Here is an 11573-nt window from a genome sequence, read left to right as displayed (position 1 = left end):
CTGTCACTGTATGGTTTACAAGGGGAAAAGTGTGAGTAAAGATTGAGATTTTCCTTCTATAAATTGTGGAAGGGTGAGGGGGAAGTGACAGATCTCATTTAAAAACCTTATTGAAGTAGCCGTGTTGAATGATGGTGCCATTGCTTGTCTCTGTGTCTCATTGTCATAATGTAAGCCCTTTTATAATTAGAAGAAACCACAGAAGTCAGAGTAAAGTACAACAGATCCAGAAAGAGCTGGAAACTTAAGGAAGAAATAAAAAAAAAAAACAACCAACAATAGACATGGGCTGGAGAAGATATTTTATTTATTTGTTACTAGTAGTTAAAATGACGTACAAAATGCTGGGAAGAAAAAACTCCAATTCTATTCAGTTACAAAATAATTAAAACTTCATTTTAAACCAAGTTTTGCTTTGTGAGACCGAGCATGAAAATACTGCAGCCTTAGGTTATATAGTCCATTGTTTTTAGAATAAAGCAGACATTTAAATACATATTGTGGTTGATATTTAATATCTCGTATAATTGTAAGTTAGCAGAACTTTCTTACTCTCAGGCAATAACTAGCAATTCATAAAAGTTCTTTTTATAAAATTTACATATTGGGGGGGGGGATTTGTCTCAAGGGGAGTTCCATCATGATCTATGCACAGGCTGTTTTGAAACATAAAGATTTGTAAAACTTTTATCAGTTTTCCTTCAGAATGCTAGCCTAATCTTAAATAAAGAAGCCAGTAATGTCTGAAGCCTTGCTTAATGGCTAAGGGTTTAGGGACATAGCAGTCACTGTAAAAGACAATGGGAGTTTTGCCGTCAATTTCACGTGAAGAAAAAAATTCATTCTTAAGGTGTTCCCGTTTCTTGAACAGAAACCCTAGCTAGTACAAAACTTTCAGCAATGACTGAGATTGGCCCTTTCCCCTGCAAACCAACTCAAAAAAGTTATTTAAAGGAAAACAACCCCTGCCTATTATCAGTGAAAGAGGATTTGTATTAATAATAACATTAAATATCCATATCTTTCTGTTTAACTATTCACATTCCACACAGTGGAAATCTACTTCCTGTAATTCCAGATTTTAAAATTGGATTTTAAAATCCATGAAGAATGTGTCAAACCTGCTGAGTGAGAGTACACCAGATAAAATGCATTTTAATAATATCAATCAACAAGTTGCAATCTCTTAATCTTACAAACGCAGACCTCACAGCAGTGGATTTTACAGTAAAAATGTATTCATTGCAGAGACGCGGGATATCGCCAATAACTGCGTGATGCGTTGTGTAACAGCTGGGGCATCTAATCTAATGACGGCACGCAGGATGCATCTGCGACACGCCACTCTGTGTATTTTTCCCTTTGGACATGCTAGTAAGGGCAGAATTGTCTTCCTCGGCATTCAATGGACAGAAATACTGTCAAGATAATCACCTTATGGCTGAGAGAGGCATCTGGTGTGAGAGAGAACAGTTACACCGACCGTGGGTACTAGGGAGTATTGCTGCTGGATGGAGGAGACACGGAGCCCTGGACGACCCAAGCCCCATCACGCAGTCAGTGGGGACCTAACTCCTGTTTCACTCACGTCAGTGATGCCAGGGTTGCTTTCAGGCCTGGTACTGACTCTGGCATGGGATCATGCCTTTCCTTCGGTACCCCACCGGACAGGACTGCCTGTCGGGGCCCCACCGGCCCAGGCCCCGGCCCCGGCCCCGGCCCAGGCCCCGGCCCCGGCCCAGGCCCAGGCCCAGGCCCAGGCCCAGGCCCAGGCCCAGGGAAGGTGCGCAGCACCCTGTGAGCTCTTCAGCACCCGGCGGGAAAGCGCCTTTGCAAAGCCAGCACCCAGGACAGCATGAGCAGTCTGCACGCCACGTGGTCCAAGGTGCAGGCGGCGAGACAACCCCCAGGCTTCCTTCCCATCCAGCGCCCGCGAAAGCAAGGGCAACACGCGTGGAAGGGCTGCCTCTCGGGTCCGATGGCCCACCGCGCCAAACCAACTTCTTTTGCAGGACCTGTGCTCTTGCCAAAACCTACGGCCCTGATCAAGTTTAAGCTCCTAATCCTGAAGGAAAGAAAAGGCAGGATAACCTCACAGGTGAGATTCATCGAGCTGTTGGAAGTAGTGTGTCCCCTTTTATGGTTTTTTTCCCCCAAAAGAGAGGGGCAGTTAGCCCTTAATTTTCAGGAAATTCTCTTTACTTAGTCCAAATCCAGTATAAATGCAAGTCTGTGGTAAAAGATATAAAAAGAGGATTATTGCTGGCAAAGTTCTGCATCTCTTTTTCAACAAACTGCATGCCTGTGGCAAAGCTAAAATAACAATAACAATGCAATGTTTACTAGTCATGAATGTCGTGTCTTTTGTCTCTTGTGTGGTTATTGCATTTGCAGTCACATGATGCTTGTTTTAATTTTTGCTTTGCTCTTTATGTACTAAATTACTGCCATTCTGTACTTGATGTTGGTTAGCGAGATTTTTGTGCTGTGGTTATGTATGGTTTTTATGTATGTGTGTGAAAAAGAGAAGGAGAGAGTTCGGATACACACAATGGAGTATGCATACTCATTGTATGTACGTATAGATACCAATGACTAAAAGATACTGCACATACATATATATGTAGATATGAAGAATAACTGATATCAGAAATACAAGACATCAAATGGATCTAGTGGCACAAGAATGGGTTTTGACTGATTTAGAGAGCCATTAGAATTCAGAAGTATATTTATAGACTTGTATATAGTTTCTCTTTAATTTATGTAATATATGACTAGGTATATAAATTAAAGCAAAACGTAAACAGAAGACAATATCTCTTCCTCTGTGTCTTCCTATTTATGTCTTTCCTTTTTCTACTCCCTTTTGTACTCTCCCCATCTACTTACTTTGGCCTTTTGCTTTCTAACTTGCTGTAGCTCTGTTTTCCATCCACCTATAGTGACTTTTCAGCACTCCCACGTCCGCCCATTGTTCTCCAGACATGGCTTGTGAATTATAGTTATTTTTTTGAAGAAGCATGTTACAAACTCTTGATACAGCTGCTATTTTCAGTGATGGTTTTGCTATGCTTTAAACTGCTTTTTGCCTACTTCATATTTAAGAATAGATTCATGCTTTCAAATATATTGTCCTTTCACTTTGATGTTTCTCTTAATACAGTAAAAGCAAACAGCACAGCAGGTGAACATTAGCAAAAGCCACAGCTCCACTTTCCCAGCAAGCGGCAAAAATGTGAATATACACTAGGAAACCTAATTCATGACTGAGGGTAAACAAATTTTTTTAATATTTCATACCCCTGTTAAATTTTTTTGCCATAGTGAACATTCATATATTGCTTGTACACATCCGTTTTCCCCCTTACACGCAAACACACACACACATGCGTGCCCTTCCCTTACATCAATTTTTTTTCTTTGTTTTTGGGGTTGGGGGTTTTTTTGCTTGTTTTAGGTAATTCACTAGGTTCCTTTCCGTTTTGTCCAGCCCCAAGGTACACTAGTTCATGCCACTCACTCTCACGCTGGCCATGATTGCGTACAGTCAAGAGTGCAATCGCTACGTTTGTCTCAGTTTAGTCCAAGTCAATAGATATACACCGGCATTCCTTAACTCGGGTGATTCTTTTCTTCTTTCTCGGGGGCTGAAGCTCAGGGCAGTTGAGTGTAACAGTCATGGTGGTGAATTTCTTGGGCTTGCAGAAGGAACAAGATTGGAAGGAGCCTTCTTCTTTACGGACATGCCTGGGGATGTAGAAGGAATTGCACTGGCCGTAGCAGAACCTGTTGATAATGGTACGACTGTTGCAGCCTTCTTCATGGATAGTTTGTTTGAGGGGTTGAGTTTTACACCAATCCCGCTTTAGGTATTTGCGCTCAGTGATGTGCAGTGCCTCCTGACTAGACTCCAGCACCTCTTCAGCAGGCATTGAGGTGCCTTTTCCTCGTTCTCGATGCCTAGAGCCTGACTGCTGCTGTGTCTGCATTTGCTCTGAATCATTGGGCTGATCTTTGTCAGGAGGAGGGATAGCACCTTGAGATCCACGATTCCTCTTTCTCCCTTCTGCTGTTGGTAGCAGAAGTCCCATTAGAAGAAACACAGCACCGACAGCATACAGTGTGCGGACCATCCTATATGGAGGAAGTTGAGGGAATAAAGCACAGTTGTGGATTTCAGATATCAACAGAAGCCAGGTATGCAGTAAATTTTCAGTTCCATAAAGGAAATGTGTGTGTGTGCATGCACACACTTACAAAAGATAAGCATTTAGCCTTTACCAGCTGGAAAGCTGTTTCCAGATTACCAAGTGATAAAAGCTTTCATATATGCTGATTGGAAGTCAAAGGATAAAATAAGTCCAAACAAAAGTTCATTTTGTGTAGCATGCATCTTTTTCCAGCTCTTTTCTCCATGTATATTACCCTAGTCAAGAATTCTCATTCCCTTCTGATAGCTCACTGACATCAGGAAGGTTGCTCCTTACTTACACTGGTGGAAGAACAGATTTTATGCTACACAAGGATTTATACGACATAGCTATCTATGGTACCAGAGGACTAAACTCTTTCACTCAGGAGATCTAGTCTAGCTATGTGTTCCTTAGTCAGACTCAGAAGCTTTGTACAGCTTCTTGCATAATATACATCCAGAATATAATGTGCATGCTGTATCCACCTGTTGCCTGAATTACAGCGTCCTAAGCTCTGTCACACTGCACCTCTGAAGTGGTCCACTGTGGCTGAGTGTGATGATGCTTAAGGTAAGAGATGTGCAACAAGACAGGCAACTAACGTAAAAGAATATTTAGGTATAGGTTAAAAGAGATGCATCTGTAATTTCAAATTACACCTTCTCGCACATTACTCTGAACCCTTGGCAGAAGTTATACAGATGCAGTCAGTGTTAAGAATTTTTCGGATCTCTGAATTTTAATCATTATATACAGCATGATATTGAAAAGACATATGAGGACAGCAGCGTTTTGTACACAACATGAAGCATCATGTAGTTTGTGCATACACACAAAAAAACATTTCAAGAAGTGCAGTAAGTGGAGACTATCAGGTTCTTCAAAACTGCAGCCCTGCTCCAAACCTAATAAACAGCTTAGGAGCAGCCTTTCTTGCCTCCCTTATTCCATCATTTCTGCTGCTTCCCAAAACTCTGAGTTCTTTTGGCTGCTCAGTCAGCTCAAAACACCAACCAGCCAGGAAGAAACTCATCGGCTGTCACACTTTTCCCCCTTCCAGAAGTACCGTGGTCTCCATGTTGTTCTGGAAAGCCAGGGATGTGGCAGCAAAACAGACAGATCGGGGAATGAGGCTCTCAGGCGACCCTCCCTGTGGGAGCTTGGAAGAAACCAACAGAAATGAGCGACTGCTTGCAAAAAACCCGTAAAACGGGAGAACCGTGAAGAGGCACATGCACTGAAAAGGGGAAGAATTGTGAAAAAAATCCTGAGGAAGTTGGTGTCTTCTACCTGCTTGGAGTGCTGTGGTTGTATCCCTTATTTGACTCGTTTTATCAGTAAGGGACAAACTAGCGTTTGAACTGAAACTAAGGGCACCGTCCTGGACAGCTTTATCCGCTTTGCCTGAGACCACACAACTAGGCAGGAAAGCAGCCAAATGCCAATACTGTAAAGGCCACCTAGAGACTCAGCAGAGTACCATCTGCTATAAAAGATAACTGTTATTTCTCAGTTACTAGGTCTTTCCAGTCACACGGAGAAAATAAATGTTATATTATGCCGTTCAAAAAGTGCTTCTCACTGAATGGACTGGGAAAGGAATTGCTGGAGTGGAAAAGTATCACAGGGGGGGTCCCGTGTATTCAGGGATTTGCTTGTGGATCTAATGTTTTAAGTCTTTGTCTACAGATTGTTAAAACACCTAGAGTTTATAATACATATGATAAATATATGCATTAGTTTTATTCATTTAGGTTTATGTACCAGTATGTCCTATGTTTGGCAGAAGCTTCAGGCTTCAAGCGAAGGATGTAAGAATGACACTATTGACGACTCCAACAGACAACTTGGAAGGGCTGCTTTTAATATCTAAATGAAATATGGTACAGAACATGCAATTTCAATAACCTTAAGGCTCTGACATAGAACAAAAAAAACAGTTGGGATTTCTAATTGAAGACTAATGCAGCATAATTTCAAGTGTCAGCTTGGACTTCACATTTGCTGGTTTTTCCCCATTTCTATTACAACCTGAATGTTATTTAAACATGTTTCTTTTTAAGTTTAATTTTGTCTTTAAAATAATTTTTTAAAAAAGAGTTACAAACCACTGCTTATTTCCTCAGGAGACCAGAATGACTTCTTCCAAAACTATTCCTATTTCTCCGGCAACTGTATACCCATGCTGTATTTAGACAGTATTTTAATATGCACTTTATTTACTCAAGATGGTGCCAGAGCCTTAAAAGAAAAAAAAAAAAAAGTCATTGCATGCAATTGAAAATAAATTGGTAGTTTATAAGCAGTGCCAGGAAACTTCAGGTGTTTGTTTAGTGTCCTATAACTGAGTTGAAGTTCCACCAACATGAACATGCATATTCCTGGACTACTTTTATTTCTACAACTGATGACCTACACATTGCTTCACTTTTTTTTTTTTTTTTTTTTTAATAAATGTGCAATTGTTGGCACAGTAAGGTCTAGTCATGTGAAAATGAGGTGCACTTTGGGATGGGAATTTGGGAGAAATTTGGTCATAATGTTTACTATTGTAAGATCTGTATCCCCGATTCATGCATCTTTATTAAGCATGTGCTTAACCCTAAGGAAATGCAAGCATGTGTTTCAATATAATCCTAAAGTGGGGGAGGAAAGGTAATTTTTCACTGAGTTGGTTTCCAGCCTTAAAGGCGGAAGCTATATTACATGCTCATAAAAGAAATTGTGATTCAAATGAAAATTAGCAACTCAGCAAAAACTTTTGTTATGGTCACTTCCAAAACACACACCTAAAAGTAAAAGTAATCCAATCATTTAGGGATAAATACAGTTTAAACATAGACCCACAGAACAGGCTGTGTGAACCTCATGATCCCCACAGCAGCTCAAGCAGGACTTTCTTTTAATAGTAACTTATTAAACATTTCTTTTAAAAATTAAGATTATTTTTTTAAAAATGCAAAATACAGAGGAAAATGAGGTGCCATGCCTCAATAAGGAAAGCCACCGACATGCAGTGTGGGCGCTCTGCCCCACCTCTGGTCCCAAGGCAATGCATTTGCTTATGAGAGAAGACGACACCTCTGCTTGCTTATGTTTAACAATTCGCATGGTTCATCCATCTATGAATTAGTGTTTGTGAATGTTTCCTTAACTGGGGTTTTTTTTATTACTGCAAAAAAATAGAACACAGAAGAGTACAATTAGCTAAATCAGTGTTACCATACCCAAAGGTGTACCAAAAAGAAATCTCTCCTGAAGTAGATGTATTTTTTTCTTGTCACAGCCATCACTCTGCAGAAGTAATAACTCTGGAGCTTGGGTAGGAGCTGTGAGGAATCAGGCTGTAAAATCTTACATTCCAAATTTCTGCAAAATTTTCAGTACTTGATACTAGCTGTCACATTGGCATAACCAGAAATCCTTTTGAGAATCCATTTGAGAATCCTTTGAACGAACAGATGACTATAACCAAAATGGTCAATTCCCACTTACTTCATTCAGATCCAGAGAGATCTGATATGATTCATATTTATTTTTAAAAAGTAACAAAATACTTCAAAAATCTATTCTTTCCATATTTCACTGCTGACTTCTACTTTTCATCATCTGTAAGCTCTTAGTCCTGAAGCCAAGAGAAGTTTTATTGCTGACTTCAAACAGGAGCAGAATTGGGCCCTAACATTCATATCACCTCATATGTGGTTGATCTAGAGCCTGGGATCTCATCATCTAAAACAGATTAGGAATTTTGTGGATTAATACTAGCAACCATTCATGGAGAAGTGTAAATGCTTTCAGGTTTATTATTTCATACAATTAAGATGTAATTTTTTCGTTTATACATTTTCTGCTATAAATTAAGTATCTCCACATGTCAGTTCATAAACAGAATTTCCCTAGGAGTTCCCAGGCCGAGTCAGAAAGTTATTACTGAAATTTTTAGCACAAAGCAACTTGTTTGAAAGAACTGGACAGAATCCTGGTTCTCTTGAAATATACAGGAAAATTCTCACAGACCTCAGCAGGCCCGTAATTTCATCTGTGAACCATATTTACTAGGAAAATATTATGATGAACCATGGACTCATGTGCTTCACAGAAAACATGAAAAATAATCTGACGAAGACCTACAAAACCCAAATGTATTTGGTGGGCTTCAAATACCAGCCAAAGAAAGAGGCAAAACACAACCCTTTGACTACTGAGAAAATTGAAGTGGTTTATGTCCCAAAGGATCAGCATAATTTTATGCCTGGCTTATTATATATGAATTACAGAAATAGTCTTATGTAATGTTTTCATAGTTCACAGATCTGTATTTTTAAATATACAAAAAGGCATGGCAATGGCGGTTCCCAGAGAACCATGATTTTGCTTTTCTTTTTTTTTTCTGAGATCAAGACAGCAAAGCTAACATCTCTGCTTGGTAGAATTTGGATACATTTACACTTCAGATAATTTCTTCTTGTGAGCCGTGGAGATGGCTTTTGTTGAGACACATAATGAGCGTAGGCAGCAATAGAGAAAAGAAAAAAAGACCTTGGAAACGTCTTTGAGAATCCCCCCTTTAAGAAAGCGTTGCTCTGCGGGGCTCCAGGGAAGTTGAACATCATGGTGGGCATGGCCGGTACCAAACCCGACTCAGACTCGCCTGAAGACGCCCACGCAGCCTGACAGCTCCACGCCGCAGAGCGCAACTCCCTTTAGACAGATTTGCTCACGGAGCCCCTAAAACCACCAGCCCGGGTTGGCTCCCGAGCACACCCACGCGTACGGACGAGGAGCAAAGGCTTCAGCTACGCGTTTCTGGGTGACATCGCCGAGAGAAAAAAACCCAGATGCTCTGGCACAGCGTGGGACTGCGTCCTGAGAGGAGCAGAGCGCTGCGGGCACTGCCGCCCGTCCCCACTGCCAGGCAGTCTGCGCCGCACGCTGCGTGGCCGGTCACTCGTGGCTTTGCGGGGCGGCGAGGCGCGGGGGCAGGAGAACAGCCCTGCCCCGGCCCACGGATCCCCGCGCTCGGCTCGGAGGCCGCTGTGCGTGGCTGCGGGCTCGCCGGCGCTGCACCCAAACGCCTCCGCGCACCCCACGAAGCGGGCAGCTGCGCCCCGCGTCCCTTCAGCCGACGGGGCGCGCCAGACGCCCGTCGGTGTTGCCGAGCCCCTGCCTACGCAAAAAGAGGTTTCCCCGGCACCGGACCTCGGGCCCGACGAGCGACGCGGGGGTTCGCTCGCCAGCCTTTCGCCGAGAGGAGCCACCGGCGGGACACCAGGAGCGAGACCGCAGCTGACGGCCGGGGGCGGACGCTACGGCTCACAACAGCAGGCCGGGGCCGGGCCGCGCAGCCCGCCGGGCCGCGGGGGACCGCGCACCTTCCCGGCCCGCCGCCGCGGCCCCGCACCGGACAGGCCGGCCCCGCACCGGACAGGCCGGCCCCGCACCGGACAGGCCGGCCCCGCACCGGACAGGCCGGCCCCGCCGCACCGCCCAGCACGCCGAGGTAAGAGCGGGCTGTCGCTGAGCGCAGCCTGGGTGGCTACGCCGCAGGGATCGCCGGCGGCCGTCGGGGGCGGAGAGGCCGCCGGCTTGGCTTGGCTTGACTCGGCTCGGCCGGGAGCGACTCGGCCCGGCTCCCGCGGGCGCCGACGCTCCTCGCGGCGGCTGGCGACACCACCCGGGTCTCTCCCGTGGGGGGGGGGGGGGGGCGGACACACGGGACAGGACGGGACGAGGACGACGGCCGTCTAGGCTTAGCCAACGGAGGACGAGCTCCCTGGAAGTGACTCCCGAGCCCCCGGGGGATCGCATTAAAACGGACGGGGCGAGTAAACGTGGGTCCTCCCGGAGGGAAAAGCCCAGCGCCAGGTCGCGCCGCGGGCCCGGGGCCGAGGGAAGCGCGGCCGGTCCGCGCCCGCGGGGAGAGCTCCGGCCAGGCCGAGCCGAGGCGGGGACCTGTCAGCGCGGGGAAGGGGAGCGGTGCCCGACGGACGCACGGAACCGTCGGGGCGGCAAAACGAGTCAGGTGGGAGGGCAGGGCCGGGAGGCGGCGGAGGGGAAGGCGAAGGGCCGCTCAGCGCAGCGGCGGAGCCGCGGTCCGTCCCGCCCGACGGCGCCCGAGGACGCGCGGTAGCGGGACGCGCGGCGCTGCCCCCGGGCGCGCAGCCGGTGCGCAGCCGGTGCAGACCCTCCGCTTCGCGGCGCTCGACCCCGCCGGCACACAGCGAGCCCCCCGGGCGGTGCGGCCCCCGCCCCGGGGAGGTGCTGGGGGCCCAGGCGCACGCTCCGCCGAGCAGCAGTGGTTTGCGAAGGCGGGCCGGGGCAGAGCCGGGGGCTGAGAGGTCTCGTAGAGGGCAGCTCGGCGGGACGGGACGGGACGGGAGGGGCCGGGGCCGGCACCTGGGGATCTGCCCCCGCCCCGCTCCGCGCAGAGGCCGGGCCGGGATTTTGCCGTGTGTCGGGTGGGCGCCGAATCCAATTTGTCGGGAGTGATGCTGTAGGCGGAGATGAGAGGCAGAGCTAACGGGGCTTTTGCAATCCCTGGGCTTGTCAGGGGAGAGAGATGTAACGGCGCCCTAATCCCCAGCGCTGCAGCGGGGTTGTCGGTGTCCGCCTCGCTCCCGCCGACGGGAGGGACGGGTGTCACCCTCTGCAAAACCGAGGCGCCCCGGAGTTTTGCTAGACACCGGTGAACGACTCCTCCCCTTCCCCCTCCCCGAAGGTAGGAGAGAGAGATTCAAATTTTGCCTCCCACAGAGACCGGCCGAACTCCGTAGCTGCCGGACCCGTCTGCGCCCCCGCTGTGAGTGCGCGCAGCGCGGCGCGGCGCGGACCGGCGCGTCCCGGCTCACCTGCGCGGCGGCGGCGGCGGCTCCTCGGCGGGGCCCGGCTCGGCGGCGGCGGCGGCTCCTCGGCGCGGCCCGGAGCTCTGCGGGGCTCTGCCCGGCGGGTCACTCGGCGGAGCGGGTGGTCTGGGAGACCGGAGCTGCCCGGGAGTCCATAGAGAGAGAGTCTCGGATCCTGCCTACAAATTGCAGCAGCGCCGAGCTGTCTCCCATTTAAATGTCTGCCAGCTGAGATCTGCTCTCCAAGCCCCTCCAGATCATTGGACAAGCGCCTCCAAAGCCCGTGTTATCCGCCCCCTTTAACACTTCCATAAACTTCCACCAGGGAAAGCTTTCAGTCATCCAGATAAACACTCGACTACTTGCCTCTCTTAAAAGAATCGGTGCTAAAGGTCACCACCCCAAGGAATTGTTCCTGGAATGCACAGAAAATTCACATTTTCCATCCCCATTAAAGTATGACATTTAAGAAGAGTTAAATCCCCCCGCTCCGCCCCCGGCCTCCGCTGCCCTTCCACGCACGCTGCCCGGG

At 47.5% G+C, this 11573-nt stretch overlaps 1 protein-coding gene across 1 annotated transcript; it reads right to left on the bottom strand.

Annotated features, from left to right (window-relative positions):
- Positions 1–292: 292 nt before the first annotated feature.
- Positions 293–11336, bottom strand: GREM1 (gremlin 1, DAN family BMP antagonist). Its single transcript, XM_075030389.1, has 2 exons — positions 11048–11336; positions 293–4137 (listed from the first exon to the last, which is right to left on the bottom strand). Exon 2 carries the CDS (start codon positions 4134–4136, stop codon positions 3582–3584), a length of 555 nt encoding a protein of 184 aa, XP_074886490.1. The 5' UTR covers position 4137; positions 11048–11336; the 3' UTR covers positions 293–3581.
- Positions 11337–11573: the final 237 nt, after the last annotated feature.

The sequence above is a fragment of the Buteo buteo genome, chromosome 6, assembly GCF_964188355.1.
Source record: "Buteo buteo chromosome 6, bButBut1.hap1.1, whole genome shotgun sequence".
Classification (NCBI taxonomy): Eukaryota; Metazoa; Chordata; class Aves; order Accipitriformes; family Accipitridae; genus Buteo; species Buteo buteo.
This window is presented reverse-complemented; position numbering and strand designations above follow the sequence as displayed.